The sequence below is a fragment of the Rhinopithecus bieti genome, unplaced genomic scaffold (assembly GCF_001698545.2).
Source record: "Rhinopithecus bieti isolate Rb0 unplaced genomic scaffold, ASM169854v2 scaffold_24390, whole genome shotgun sequence".
Lineage (NCBI taxonomy): Eukaryota > Metazoa > Chordata > Mammalia > Primates > Cercopithecidae > Rhinopithecus > Rhinopithecus bieti.
The window spans coordinates 202997-218411 of record NW_016811706.1 but is presented as its reverse complement, the minus strand read 5'-3'; the positions used below and the strand labels follow the sequence as shown (position 1 = coordinate 218411).

The following is a 15415-nucleotide window of genomic DNA, read 5'->3' as shown; positions in this document are numbered from 1 at the left end:
AACAGACATTGGCTCTCCAGGACCAGCTGGTAAGAGCTTCTCCACTGGCCCCCAGCCCTGAGAGAAGGAGTCCCACAGTGTGTATGGAAGCCCAGGGAGCTGGGAGGCTACAGAGGCACCATTGGCTCTGGGGCCTGCAGCCCAGACAGCCCCGTCCAGAGGTAATGGGGGAGGAAGCCAGGGACTGGGAGGAATTCAGAGGTCAGAGGAGGAGCAGTATCAGGAGATATGCCCTCCTGCAACTCCTCCTCCCAGCTGCTCTCCCCTCCTGCTAGTGCCCACAATGGCTCCCAGCTGCCTCCTATAAGGAAGCTTTATTAGCCTGCAGCTCCTCCACACAGCAGAGCTGACAGGACCCCCATTAGTCAGCTTATTCAACCCTTTCCCTGGTGCACAAACCCTTGCCAAGCTTTTCTGGCATTTTGCTCAGCCTGCTTGGACCCTCCAAGCAGGTAGGAATTCACTATTTCACAAAGCAGTGTTATTAGAAAGGTTTCCCTGACCCTAGCCCCCCACATCTAATCTTTGTCAAATGTGGGCAGACTTGTTCCCGGCCCCTTATCCCACCAATTCACACATGCACAAGCTCCCTCTCTCCCTCCAAGCTCCAAGAATCAACCTCTCCCCTGAACCAGGTCCCTGAGGACCACCACGTGGCTGCAACACAGCAGGTGTGGGGCAGGGCGCAAGTGGGCTTAGGGGAGTATAATGGCTGGCAGTTTGCTCATTGATTCACTCGACAAACATATACTGAGCACCTCTAAAGGGCCAGGGCCTGTGCTAGGCACTACAGTGCCATAGTGAGCAAATCCAGAAATGGACCCTGCCCTCTAGGAGTTCACAGTCCAGAGGAGAAGCCCGACGCTGAACAGAGGTGAGCAACACAAAAGGCAAACCCTGGGCAGACGCTCCCGGGACTGTGTGTTACGGGCTACAGGAAGCCTCTCCCAATGGAAAAGCAAGTTTTCAGCCAGAACCTCCACCAGTGTCTCTCAAACTGTGAGTGGCAACCCATTCGTGGGTCTTAAAATCAGTTTAGTAGTTGTGACCTGAATTACTTGTTAGTGAAATAGAGAGGAATTTACAACATCACATTTAGGAAATACTGTTTTGTGAAATGTTAGTTTCAGTTATCTAACTATCTGTCTTTCTGAGAGATCATGTTTATTAGTTAGGATATTAAATGTATTTCTCACTACAGATCTCAATCACAAAGGTCTGAAAGCCACTGGCCTAGAGTTTGAGGAAGAGTTAGCCATGAGAAATGGTGGTGACATGGGTTCCAAAGAGAAGAAACAATAGGTATCAGGCTCACAGATGAAAGGGCTAGAAGGAGGACACGCCAAGTTCAAGGTCTGGCCTTGTCTCGAGGGCAATGGGTAGCCATGGGAGGTTAGCAAGATCCCATCTTCTTCATCCCTGGGTCTCACCCAATGGGCAGGAGGGAAATGGCAGGAAGCTGTCTTTGTGTCTCCCCAGGAGCCTGGACCTGTGACCTTCCCTGCCTCCACCTGGGCCTCAACTGTCACGACCACCTGGGCTTCGAGGTAGGGTTTGGAGGAGGAAGTCAGCCTATTGTCAAGAGAAGGCTTGAATTTCTATATTCATAGCTTGTTTCTGTCACGTACTAGCCTTGTGATGATGGGTAACTTGTCTAATCTCTTTGTTCCTCAGTTTCCTCCTGTGTAAAATAGGTCTCATAGAACTGATTCCCAAAAGTCCTTGTGAAGATTTAGTTTGTAACCCAGAAGTCTGCAGACCTCCAGTGAAAGAATATGTTTTTAGTATTAGTATGTATGTCCCAAACATCGCTTGGAATATGCCTATACTAACAAAATCATTTGTTTTTTATCTGAAATTCAAATTTACCTGGATGTCCTGTATTTTATCTGGAAACCCTATACAGAAATCAAACGGCTCACGCTGTGTCTCAGAGCTGCAAGGATCCAATGCCCTCCATCCTTCGGTGGCTGTCTGAGGCCCCAGCCACGACTCCCACTCTCCTCTCCTGCCAGCCGCAGCCAGGGGCTGCTCTCTTCACTCCGTCCCGCTTTGCCCCGACTGTGGATCTACCCGCTCCCTTCTCCCTCAGTCCCCAAAGCACCAGACTCACAGGCCTGCTGTGTGACCCACTTTTACCGACCTTTCAGGGAGAGTAGAGGGCATTTGTGACTCAGCTCAGAGCAGGAAACACACCTCATGTCAACTGTCAGACAGCGCTGCTCCGAATTCCATCACAGTGCTCCAGCAGGGGGCGTCCTCACCGTCCATGGCCACAGCCACTGGTCAACCAGGCCCAGCTCCCAGACACCCTCCTTCCACCTCCTCTTTTCCACCGCCCCCGTCTCCTCTTTCAAGCCACCAGCAAACAACACCCTAATCCATGTCTTTATTATTCAAAGAACTTAAGCACTCTTTCCCACCGCGTTCCCATCTTGATTATTTCAGGGAGTGAGTTAGGGATTCACCTTTACAATCAAAAGTTCTCTCAAAGCCAGGTTACTGGAGTTCTAATTCTGCCTTCCCACTTACTAGCTGTGAAATCTCAGGAAAGTTACTTGACCTCTCTCTGCCTCATTTTCCTCATCTTTAAAAAAACAGGATGACAATATTTAGCTCCTAAGATGGTTGTGAGGGTTTAAGTGAGCTGATATATCCAAGAATGTCTAGAACAGTGCATGGCAGAATGGGCATTGCATATGGGTTTAATCTTGTAACTGCCATGTTTCACCAATTCTGAGGTGTATCTCGTTTCTCATCATAAGAGCTCTTCTGCTCGTGTGGCAGCTGGGAGTGGCCGTCATTGCCTGCACATACCTAAACTTGGTCAGGTGAGTTCCGCTCCTTCAGCTTAATTGCTGTTTAAAATGTCTTCAAAAAGGTTACACTGTGGTTTAGCATTTAAACACAGTTATTGTGTATGCAGAAAGGCGGGCAAACAGAATAGTGTAGCAAGAATTTGATATTAGTGAAGCAGTTATCATTGAAGAATGACCACAATTTCATATTTTCTTGCAAAACAGCAGCCAAGTGTTTTATGAGACCTAAGAAAGGAAGAGCCTCGTAAGTAAATGGAACTGTTGTGTTGTTTTATTACCGAGAAAAGGGCAAAATGATTGCTAGTCACACATGAAGCAAGAAAATACCGGCAATAAAGCTTGCAGAATGAGTAGCTGAGGCTTGAAAATAAATGCTGGAAACAATAGTGGACAATCTTTTAAAGAATGGCACATTGCCAATGCTCCTGATGGCACAGAAGATGATACCATGCAGAAAATCAAGGACTCTGAGTCAAAGACGGTTTCAGGAAAATTGGACTCTGAATGTGAAGAAATTTGGAAACTATTTTAGCCAATTTGTTTTACCTATAATTTCCTTTTATGCATGCAAAAGAGCAATTTTGACTTTAAAGACTGATATCTAAATAAATTTAAAATATCTTTTTTTTTTTTTTTTTTTTGTGATATAGTATCTTGCCCTTTTGCCCAGGCTGGAGTGCAGTGGTGTAATCTCAGCTCACTGCAATTTCTGCCTCCCAGGCTCAAGCAATCCTCCCACCTCAGCCGGGACTACAGGTGCACACCACCATGTCTAGCTAACGTTTTGTGAGTATTTTTTGTAAAGACAGGGTTTCACCATGTTGCCAGGCTGGTCTCAAACTCCTGGGCTCAAGTGATCTGCCCACCTTGGCCTTCCAAAGTGCTGGGATTACAGGCATGAGCCACAAAGCCCAGCCTATAAAATACGCATAACATAAAATTTACCATCTTAACCTTTTTTTTTTGACACTAATTTTCACTCTTGTTGCCCAGACTGGAGTGCAATGGCACGATCACGATCTCGGATCACTGCAACCCCTGCCTCCTGGGTTCAAGTGATTCTCCTGCCTCAGCCTCCTGAGTAGCTGGGATTACAGGCATGTGCCACCACACCTGGCTAATTTTGTATTTATAGTAGAGATGGGGTTTCTCCATGTTAGTCAGGCTGGTCTCAAACTTCCGACCTCAGGTGATCTGCCAACCTCAGCCTCCCAAAGTGCTGGGATTATAGGCATGAGCCACTGCGCCTGGCCCTCATCTTAACCATTTTTAAGTGCACAGTTCAGTGGCATTAAGCACATTCACATTGCTGTGAATTCATCAGCAATTTTTGTCATGTTCTAATTAATAGTGCATGATAGATGAATAGATTTCCTAAGACACAGCACAGTGACCATTTTAGAAAAAATGCAGCCATCCCTTCAGGGGAGCAGAGCTGCCAGCCAGAAGCACAGCCAAGCCCCACCAGCTTTGATGGGAACAACTTCTTCCTCCCTGGCATGAAGGGCAAATGCAAACACAGGCACGAGCCGGGTCATCGTTGGCCCCTTCCTCTCCTCCCAGACTAGGGGCCAGATCAGAATGTGAGTCCTGACTACTATTGTAAGCTGTGCGGCAGGTCACACTCTGGAATTCATGTTCTTATCACGGCAACTGAAATCCATGGGCAAGATGATCTCCAAGATCCCATCAGGTTCTAAATGTATGATTGTGTGGCTGAACAACCACACAACACACACACCACAAACATATGCAAATTCGGGTTGGGGCTTTGTGGTCTCCAAGGAGAAGCTGTCATACCTATCCTGGTGTATTGGGAAGCAAGAGATTTTACCTGACTGGGTTAGCGGTGGTTCTTCCCAGAATCAAGGGTCAGTGGGCCACTCCTCAAGATCGTGAATACCTTGACAAAAGAAGGAGAGACCAGAAAGGATGTGCGGCCCGTCCGAGAGCACACAGCAACTAAATGGTTGGGTGTGGATTTAGAAGCCACTGTCACAGCTTCAGTTCACATGAGGCCCAAAGAGAAGGTTTTCCAGGGACCCTGAGACTCAGTCCTGAACTTGGCCAGTTGGGGTGGACAGTATGTCCGAAGGTCAGGAGAAGTGATACATGAAGCCACAAAAGAAAGGATTAGGCCAGGCGCGGTGGCTCATGCCTGTAATCCCAGCACTTTGGGAGGTCGAGGCGGGTGGATCCCAAGGTCAGGAGTTGGAGACCAGCCTGGCCAATATGGTGAAACCCCATCTCTACTAAAAGAAATATAAAACTTAGCCGGGCATGGTGGCGTGTGCCTGTAATCCCAGCTACTCAGGAGGCTGAGGCGAGAGAATTGCTTGAAACTGGGAGGTAGAGGTTGTAGCAGCAGTGGGGAAGGCATATTCCCTGGGTGGGGGCAGAGGCACACCCAAGCCAGACCCCTCTGTGTCCTTGTCTCTTCCCATGTGCAGAGTCTGGAGGTGGGTCCCAGATGCCCTTTATATGACAGGGATAGGGGTCCCCCTCTCCCTCGATCTTCTCCCAGAGGACCCAGAATGCCTGAAGTTGGGAGGGATGGCTGAGGGAAGAGTGCTAGGGTGCCAGGTGTCTATGTGTCAGGCCAGGCGTTAGGCACTGGAAATACACTGGAGAACAAACCCCACAGGAATCCCTGCTCTTTTGGAGCATCCCTTCTGTATGGGTAATTTTTATTCTTTCTTCCTCCCCTTCCTCTTCCCCTTTCTCCTCCTCCTCCTTCACAATAGCAGGAGTCACGAGTCCCCATATATATGTGTATGATACATTCTCAGTTGCAAAATACTTTCCCGTTCATTATCTTACTGCATTCTCAAAACAACTTTATGGGGTAGGCATCTACACTCCCATTGTCCCGACAAGGAAACTGAGGCACAGAGTGTGGCTCTGTAGTGTGGGGTGTGGCAGAAAGCTCCAGACCAGGCTCAGTCCCAGCTCAGCCACTAACCTGCTGGAGCACCCTAGATGAGTCACTCCCCTCCCTGGGCCTACACTCACCCCACATCCCCATGATACAACATAAAGCGGTCCACTCCAGTCTCCAATCTCTCCCAGATTCTGTTGCTGGGACTGTGACTTGCCCAGGGACCTGCTGGACAAGAGCTAGGGCAGGTTGCAGAAGCCCATCCTTCTGCCCCCACTCTGAGCCCAACCCTGCTGTGAATGCCCAGGAGGGGGAGCGAGGCTGGAGGGATTAGGGAAGGGCCAGTGAGTGGGACTGGGGAAACTTCTAGAGTTGAATGCCTCCAGGACCCCAATGGCCACAGTGGCATTGATAGCAGGAGGCAGCACTGCCCAGGTGCTGGGCTGAGTGGGCACCAAGGCCAGAGAGCTGCTTATCAGCCATCATAGCCGCCCTGAGCCTGCACAGCTCACTGCCCCACAGAAATGTCTTTCTCTTGTGGCCAGAGTGGCCCTGAGCTCCTTGGGGTTCCTAGGACCTGTCACAGCTTCTGGGACCCCAACACGTGAGTGTGCAAAGACCTGTTCTCCTCAAAGTGTAAATAATACTGTAAGGAACGGCTGATATTCATTGACCACCTACTGTGGACCAGGCACTGCTCTGAGCACTTGACATACATTGTTTCATTCAATCCAAACCCCAATCCACTAGGTCAGTTTTATTCTCCCCATTTTACAGAGAAAGACAAGAAAGGTTAAGTCACATAGATGGAACAGGCTGATGTCAGAATGGACACCCTCAGCTTCCTCAGCTGCCCCCAGGTTGACTCCATCACCGAGGGCCAGGGTCCCAGTGCCCCCAGGCTCTAGGAGCTGCTATTTGGCTGGGGCTCCCAGGAGAAGGCGAAGCTTAATGATTTATGGGTGATTAGCTGCAAGAATGCGAACACAGAAGACACAAACCTTTATGTCCTGGAAATTTGTCACAAGCCAACCAGTTGTTTTCCATCCCTGTGAAGCAGGAGTAACTGGAGGTCTGACAGAAGAACTTCCCAGTTACCAGAAGGAGCAGCACTCATGTACTCTCTTAGTTTTGTGTGAGGTATTGCCCCTGCCTTGGTCAACAGTTTGAGTCAGAGAGAGGGGCACTGGGCACAATCCCCACCAGAGGTTCCCATTCACAAGACCCCATGGGGGCTGGGAGAGGCCCTGGGGCAGCAGCCCTGGGGTAACCAAGGGAACAAACACGGAAAACCAGGGACGTCAGTCCTTATCTGGAGCTCATTAAATGGGGAACATTAGTCAGCTGTGAAGGCTAAGATAGGGTGATAGGCACGTGGGTGGGCTGGGATGGGGCATGGGGGCAGAGGCTGCCATGGAGAAGAGGTACTGGCCTCAACGACTCCACCTCCCCACCACGTGCCCAGATCCGGGATGGAAGTACCCTATAAAGGCCCACAACCCAGCCTCCCCAAAGGCCTTGAGAAAGAGAGCAGTAGAGAGCGAAAGAGAGTGCCCAGAGCCTCCTGGCCCTGAGACGGCCGGGCCAGCCACGCAGGACTCCGCAGCATGTGGGAGCTCCGCTCCATAGCCTTCTCCAGGGCCGTGTTCGCAGAGTTCCTGGCCACACTCCTCTTTGTCTTCTTTGGCCTCGGCTCGGCCCTCAACTGGCCACAGGCCCTGCCCTCTGTGCTACAGATCGCCATGGCATTCGGCTTGGGTATTGGCACCCTGGTACAGGCTCTGGGCCACGTAAGCGGGGCCCACATCAACCCAGCCGTGACTGTGGCCTGCCTGGTGGGCTGCCATGTCTCCTTTCTCCGAGCCACCTTCTACGTGGCTGCCCAGCTGCTGGGGGCTGTGGCCGGAGCTGCTCTGCTCCATGAGATCACGCCAGCAGACATCCGCGGGGACCTGGCTGTCAATGCTGTGAGTAGCCACAACTTTGCCATCCACAAGGGGCAGATCCTGGGGAATCCCTTGTAAGGGATGAGATGGGAGGGATGGGCTCTGGGTGAGGTGGGGAGAGAGATGGAGACAGAGGCAGAGAGACAGAGAGAGACAGAGCCTGGAGTCAGGAACATAGCCACCATAGGAGGGTCAGGATGAAAGAAGCAATGATACCAGAGCAAAGGCAGGATGCAGACAGACTGTAGGCCTCTTCCACCCTGACCATCGTGCAGGAAGAGCCTCATCTGGGTTTCTGTTGGACTCAATGCCTACATTACAGTAAGGAGCAGGATGTACCTCAGCAGGGGTTAGTGTCCCAAGCAGACATGCTTTTCAAGCTGCGGGGAGCCTTGGAGTGCTCATGACAGGGTCCTCAAGAGAGAAGAGGGGCCCAGCCTTTCTTCTGCTTTGAGGGTTTGCAGGCCCCATGGCAGGTGCTCCTTCCAGGCCAGGCTCAGACACACCACAGCCCTACAAGCAGCAATGGGCATACTTCCTTCTCCAAACCCTGAGGAGGTCCCTGGAGCCCATAAGCTGGCTGCTGATTACATGACACGGGTGCTAACTGGGTCCCGTGGGTCCTTCGGGAGCGAGGGTGGTGCCACGGTCCCTTCCCCCATGTCCCACCCCCTTCCCCTCTCAGGTCTGTGTGGGCCCTGTGAATCCAAGAGACATGAGTGTGGAGGAACGACCTGTGCTCCCAACAGACCAGCTCTCACTCTGTACCCCCATCCTAAGCCAGGACAGCAAGTGCCTCTTTTGTGCCTCAGTCTCCAGTATTTCCTGGCCTCTTCCATCCCTGGGCCACTGGACAAGAGTCCTGATGTCTCTGACAAGTCCTGCACAATCTCTGTGGCCACCCGCGTCTCTGCACAGGTAGCCCTTCCTCATTTGTGGGACAGGGGTATCCCAATTAGGGAGCTTCTCTGTTTTGTTTTGTTCTGAGATGGAGTCTCATTCTGTTGCCCAGGCTGGAGTGCAGTGGTACAATCTCAGCTCACTGCAACCTCTATCTCAAGTCATTCTCTTGCCTCAGCCTCCCAAGTAGCTGGGATTACAGGCATGTGCCACCATGCCCAGCTAATTGCTGTATTTTTAGTAGAGACAGGGTTCACCATGTTGGTAAGGCTGGTTTCGAACTCCTAACCTCAAGTGATCCACCCGTCTCCACCTCCCAAAGTGCTAGGATTATAGGTATGAGCCACCACACCCAGCCTCTGTTCTTTAAAGAGGAAAATGTGACAAGGTTGGGGGCCAGGGGCCAAGGAAAGGCTAGGGGACAAGCAGAGGAGTGGGCTCATCTCCTCAGAGAACAAAATTAGTTCCGTTTACAGCAAGAAGAGATCCAGTTAGACTGAGAGCATGACCAGGAAGTTCTCCTGTAATAGCAGGGCACTGGCAGTGAGAGGCCATGGGAAACGCAGTCCTCCTCCTCCATCATTTCACAACTGACTGGGGCCCTCAGAAGAGAAAGGTCTGGGAGGACTCCTCCATGCCACTTCTCAGCATTTACCACCTTGAGGACCTGGGGAGAACCCTGCCTGGATATAATGGGGCAGTGGTTGGACCAACTTGTCCTGAAGCTAAAGAGAGCCAGATGATCCTCAAGACCATCCCACATGTCCTTTGAGGACACTGAGAGCCAGCCTGGCCACCAGGAAGTTAATCATTGACATGCACCCGCCCTATGCCAGGCCAGCTATCATCTCATCATTGGTACAATGCTATAAGGGAATTTCTGTGGTTCCCCCCTATTGTGAGTGGCAAATTGAGGCTCAATAGTCAATTGATCCAAGTCACAGAACCAACAAGTCATTTCCGGTCCTCCCACCGTCCTCCAGAATCCATTTTGTTATCCCATTTCGCAGAAGGAGAAACTGAGGCCAAATTAAATAGTCTCATGTCAAGTCAGAGGCCTCTAAAGTGTCTGCTTCCAAAGCTCTTTTCACTGTCCTCTAGAGACTCTGCATTGGACAACAACAGAAGGGATTGAGGTTAGACCCTAGAGAGACCCAAGGGTTCTGACCTGATGTCTTGGACCCAGGGGTGGGGGTTCAGGGCCTGGAGAAAGAGCGTGGGAGCTGAGAGCTGTCACTGTTCCACTCAGTGTAGTGCCCAGTCCCAGAAGGCAGGGCGTAGGGCACAGGGTGACAAAACCCAAGGAGAAATCCAGTGCTGGGTGTGGCCCAGTTATGAAATCACCTCTTTACTCAGCCCCGAGTTCTCTCCTTACCCAAGGCAGGGTCTGCTGAGACCATGGGCAACCTACATGGGTGTGGAGGCATTGTCTGACACAGCTCCGGGGCCCTCACCCCAACCTCCATAGGACGTGCAGGGAGCAAACCAACAGGGCAAAACTGAGGCCGGAAAGGCAGTGGAGAATAGACAAGGGTTAGGGAAAAAAGTGTATGGTGGACTCATAGCAGAAAGGGGCACACTAGGACCATCCCCCAGACCCAAGTCCCTAGACTGTGTCCCTGGGAGCCATTTGACCTCAGGAGGAAAGACCACGGGCCTCTCATTGCACCAGGGTCTGATGGTCTAGAGAGGGAAGGTCTTCCTGCTAACCAGTCCAAAGCTTCCTGAGGCAGCTGAAACCTCTTCTCTTCTTGTTCTTCAGGAAACAGAAATTCCGGATCTCAGCATCCTTTTCCTCTCACACTGCAGGCTCCCAACCTCACCCCCCAATCTAATGGGCTACAGAGTCAGTTTTCCTACCTCTGGCAGGGAAACCACAGGCATCCTGGGGGATCATGGGCTGCCTTTGGGCCAGGGCCCAAGAAGAAGGGATCAGTTGTTCCAGTTAAGGTGTCTGGCAAGCCCAGGTGTTCTGGTTCCCAGCCCAGAGGCCCCCCTGGTGCCTTGACTGCAGGTGGACAGGAAGATGGAGCCAGAGAGGAGAGTGTTCTCAGTGTTCCCCTACCTGCCTCTTTGTCCCCAGCTCAGCAACAGCACGACAGCTGGCCAGGCGGTGACTGTGGAGCTCTTCCTGACGCTGCAGCTGGTGCTCTGCATCTTTGCCTCCACCGATGAGCGCCGTGGAGAGAACCCGGGCACCCCTGCTCTCTCCATAGGCTTCTCCGTGGCCCTGGGCCACCTCCTGGGGGTAGGTCATGACCATAGGTCCCAGCCTCCCTGGAGGAACAGACACACAGACCATTCCAGAGACAGATACAGAGACCCCAAGAGGGACACATACACAGAACTCTCAAGAGGAACAGACACCCCAGAGGTTTGACTCCCAGATACCCCAGAGGGACAGATATGACTCCAGCCCCAAAAGAATACAGAGCTCTTTAAATAAAACGTGAAGTTAATTGTCCATCACGTGGGTTCCCTTTAGGCTGAGGTCAATCACTGCAGTGCGGGACAAGGACTTTCTGCCCTGTCCTCACCTGCCTTCTCTCTGTGATGCCCTCCTCCCACTGCAGATCCACTACACCGGCTGCTCTATGAATCCCGCCCGCTCCCTGGCTCCAGCTGTCGTCACTGGCAAATTTGATGACCACTGGGTAATGGCTGAAACCCACTGCCCTCCCTTTCCCTAAAAACCCATTTTAAAGGGAGAACAAGAGCTGGAATAGCATGGGATGGGGGCTCAGCAGCAGTACCTCAAACCCTCCACACTCCTGCTGGTCCTGGGGAGCCTTGGGTTCCACCCCTCAGATCTGATGCCAAAGACTCAGTTTCCACAAGTGTGAATGAGGATGACAACAGCTTACCTCATTGGCTTCTTGGGAACAGTAAGTGAGGCTACCGGTGTAACCCAGATAATGCAGTGTCTGGCACTTAGAACTCTACAAGTGATAGTATTTAGCACTTATCTGGTGCTTAGTATGTGGTGAGCCTTGTTCTGAGTGTTTTGTAAACATTAACTCATTCAATTTTCACAACCACCCTAGGAGATAGGCATTCTTATAGTGAAAGGCACAGAGACGGTAAGTAACTTGTTGAAGTGCACACAGCATCTAAGTGGTGGAATCAGGATTCACACACAGGCAGTGGCTTCAAAATTCGCACCCTTAACCTCGCACTGACAAGGCTTCCCCAGCAGCTGGCGTTGTCGTCGCTAAATACATAAATAAGCATTTCACTAGATTAATGGCGGGGAGGAGGGGTGCGGCCGCAGAGTGTGCCACCGGGGCCTGTGGGCTCCGCGTGCCGGTGTAGGCTCGGGTGCCAAGCCACTCTCTCCGCTCGCCCCCAGGGCTTCTGGATCGGACCCCTGGTGGGCGCCATCCTGGGCTCCCTCCTCTACAACTACGTGCTGTTCCCGCCAGCCAAGAGCCTGTCGGAGCGCCTGGCAGTGCTGAAGGGCCTGGAGCCGGACACCGACTGGGAGGAGCGCGAGGTGCGGCGGCGGCAGTCGGTGGAGCTGCACTCGCCGCAGAGCCTCCCACGGGGCACCAAGGCCTGAGGGCCGTCAGCGGCCTCTACGGCCCCGATGGACGCTTGTGAGGCCCGAGGCTGAAGGGCCCACCCCGTCCCTCCTCTCCCCCAGGTCTGAAGTTGGCTCCCCAGCGCAGAGTAGCTGCTTCCTGTACGTGCGCGCCGAGGCCAGTGCTGTGAGCAGGCGTAGAGGAGGCTGCGGGAGGGAGCCCTGAGCCTGGCAGTCCTCCTGCCCTGAGGCGTGAGCAGCCAGTAGTGGATCCTCCAGCCTTTTGCAGGGAACTGGGAACTTGGGGGACTGAGCTGGGGAGGGAGGCAGGTGGGTGGTAAAAGCGAAACTCTTGAGAGCCTGCACCCAGGTACCGGGTGGGGAGTGTACAGACCCTGCCTTGGGGGTTCTGGAAAGAGTGCAACTGATTTTACTAGTGTGCAAGTGTGTTCATCCCCGAGTTCTCCTTTGTCCTCACGTGCAGGGTTGTGCATGCCCCTGAGTGTGAACAGGTTTGCCTACGTTGGTGCAAGTGTGCACGTCTGGGGACTTCTCACTTCCCCTCGCACCCCTTCCTCCCCAACCTGCAATAAACCCACTTCTACAGTGGATGAGTGTGGGTGCCAGTCATCCTCAGGAGAAGGGAAGGAGGCCACTTTGAGAGGGCTGAAGGGAGGGCCTTGATTTCCAGCCGCAATCTGGCTCCTCCTGGAAAATGTCCCCCACCTGCAGCTCTGGGCCCCACGGCTTGCCAAGACTCATTGCTGGAGGCAGAGAGGTGTTAACCAGAGAACAGCTCCCCTAGAGATGGCCTCTGGAAAAAGGAAATCTTTGGTGACCAAAGATTTCCTTTCTGTGGTGAGGGAGAACCTCTCCAAAGAGGAAGCAGGCATATGAGTGTGCACGCCTTCACGTGTGTGTACGCTGTGTGTGCCCGGGACCCCCGTCTGCAGGGGTGCCCCAGATCCAGAGATTAGCCTCCCACTTCAGCAGAGAAAACAAAAGCCCTTTGTGGGACCCCGGCCTTTGTCTTGGGAGAGGCGGAGATTTGCAACTAGATACTTCTTGAAAGGAGACACTCGGTTTCGAAAGTTAGCCCTCTTGCCCAGCACACACCTATGGCTGGCTGGGCAAGGCACTCAGGCATGCAACCATGGGCACCAGGCAACACCCCTCCATCACCCATCTCATTCTCCCCAGTCCTCAGGCAGCAGCTCCTCCGCCCCAGGAACCTCTGTTCCTTCTCTCTCTGCCTCTCCACAGCCTGTGATTCCCTGCTTCTGGCTCCTACCACTGAACAGTCATTGTGGATAGAGCAGCCTGTTGCGCTCAGGACCAGGGAAGAGAAATGACTTGTCCAGGCAGAGGCAGATCTGAGTCTAGAACCTAGGCTTCTAAATTTCTAGGCCAGTACGACTGTTCTCAAATGAGATTAACTGGGATTAAGTGAGATGACGCATGTAAAGATGCTGTGTAAACTGTAATTCTTAATATCATTAACACGCATTACTAGAATCATTTTCATTATTTCTGCTTCCTGGGGGAAGGATGCAGAAGGAGTTTGATGCTCAACATCCCTTACCTCCTTTCACTGATGGCCAAAGCAAAGGAGAGTCCTGAGAGCCTGCAAGATCCAGGCAGAAGGAGATGGGTTTGGGGCTGGCCCCATCCTGGTCCAGCCTCTTAACCTCTCCTTACCCTGCATGTGTGCCCTATCTTTTCTCCCACCTCCTTCCTCCCACCACCGAGCCCCATCCATTCTCTCCTTCCCTCTCCAGCCTGCTGTATAAGTAACATGTGGGTCATACCTTGAACCCCCCACCCTCATGCTCTCTGTGGCCTCCATGCCTTCAAGACTTCTGTCTGTATCTATCTCACACTGCACCAAGCACCCCCTGTGCACCAGGCACTGAGTCTCTAGCCTCTTTCTCCCTTCTGCTTCCATCCAAGAAAGACAGTGTATAAGAACATCTCTGTAATTGTGTCCCCTCTGATCTATGCTCTTTACTGTCTTCCTTGACCAAAGCTCTCTTTGAGGTCCAAAAACGGCTGCCCCAGGCCATAGGTGCTATGGAGAGGACTCTCCCAAACCCCCAACAGCTAGTGACAGCCACTTGGCCTCACTACCAGAAGAGCGGGGGAGTCAGAAACCAAAGTGACCTCCACAGCTGTCCTCCTAGCACCTGAGTATCCTTGCTCTAGAGGTTCAAAGGCAGCAAGGCAGTGAGCTATGAGCCCATCATGGATGTGTCTCAGGCACCTCGTCCCCACCCCACCTACCCCAACAAACTCCTCTAGAAGAAGCCAAGAATTTATCTCTATGTCTGTTTCACTTCTTGGATTGCATCTCCCCCAAAACTAAATACGAAATCCCTACCACTTCCAGCCTCTATTGCCCATTGGGGTCAGAGGTCAAAAAAGGATTCCAAGTGATAGAACTCCAGGAGTGAAGGGAAATTGGCAGTTCCTGGCATCTCTTGTGTACCAGCTGCTGTGCTGGGTACCTTGCATGCAAGGGTTCATCTAATCTTCCTCAAACTTCAGATAGGTTAGGGAAGGACAAAGGTCCCCAGCCATAAAGGGTTTTGCTATTTCCAAAGCTTCCCCTTATCGTCCCCTGTGATTATCTCCCAACCCTGTGACAAAGGTAGAGCAAATATTGTTCTTCCCATTTTATAGGTTCAGAAACCAAGGCTAAGAGACTGGTCTAAAGTCTCACAGGTAGTACATAGTGGAGCCAAGACTTGAACTCAGAGCTTTTTATGCAAAATCCCACGATTTTTCCACTGAGGCAAATCCTAGGCTCCTCCTGGGAGGCCCTTGCAGAAGCCAGAACACATGGCTGGACCTTTCCAGGCCAACCCACTGTCTTGCAGTGGACAGAAAGCCTTGGTGAGGGCAGCAGGGTAGACAGGACAAAGAACGTGGGGCTGGTTTCTGCCCTTGAAGAGCACTGGTTAGTCAGAGAACGGAGATCACTCACACCAAAACATACAGGCAGGGTAGCGTGGAGACAGGTGGACAGACCTCCAGGTCCCCAAGCTGGGGACAGAGAAGGTTGTGAGCTGTCCCATACTCCCACTTTGTGCCAAATGACTTTGCACCTGCAAATGGTGCTTCAATGTTGTTTTGTATCTTTAAGCTGTGATGTTGTATATATACAATGCCTCCCAGCTAGACTGTAAGCCCTTTGGGGACACGGCTGCTTTCAGGTCTTAGATGGCATTCACCTATCTACCTTCCTTCAACTGCTCTGCATATAATAAGCACTCAATAAATGCTCATTTGCCAATAAGTAGTGTTCTTCCACAACGTGGCAGTGGTCAATACAAATACAGTCCAAGGTACCAGA

The 15415-nt window shown here is 52.0% G+C and overlaps 1 protein-coding gene across 2 annotated transcripts; it reads left to right on the top strand.

Annotated features, from left to right (window-relative positions):
• The first annotated feature begins 7181 nt into the window (after nt 1-7181).
• Nucleotides 7182-15358, top strand: AQP2 (aquaporin 2). Of its 2 annotated transcripts, XM_017894818.1 has the most exons (5): nt 7182-7664; nt 8424-8561; nt 10627-10791; nt 11117-11197; nt 11893-15358. In XM_017894818.1, the coding sequence occupies exons 1-5, from the start codon at nt 7305-7307 to the stop codon at nt 12100-12102; spliced, it is 954 nt and encodes a 317-aa protein (XP_017750307.1). In that variant the 5' UTR covers nt 7182-7304; the 3' UTR covers nt 12103-15358. The 2 variants fall into 2 exon arrangements, with proteins under 2 accessions (XP_017750307.1, XP_017750308.1); XM_017894819.1 differs by lacking the exon at nt 8424-8561 and having other exon boundaries at nt 7186-7664.
• The last annotated feature ends 57 nt before the right edge of the window (nt 15359-15415 follow it).

Coding starts and splice junctions, on each gene's coding strand:
- AQP2 (XM_017894818.1), top strand. CDS start 7,305: ATGTGGGAGCTCCGCTCCATAGCCTTCTCCAGGGCCGTGTTCGCAGAG. Junction 8,562..10,626: donor CCACCCGCGTCTCTGCACAG/GTAGCCCTTCCT, acceptor CTTTGTCCCCAG/CTCAGCAACAGCACGACAGC. Junction 11,198..11,892: donor GCAAATTTGATGACCACTGG/GTAATGGCTGAA, acceptor GCTCGCCCCCAG/GGCTTCTGGATCGGACCCCT.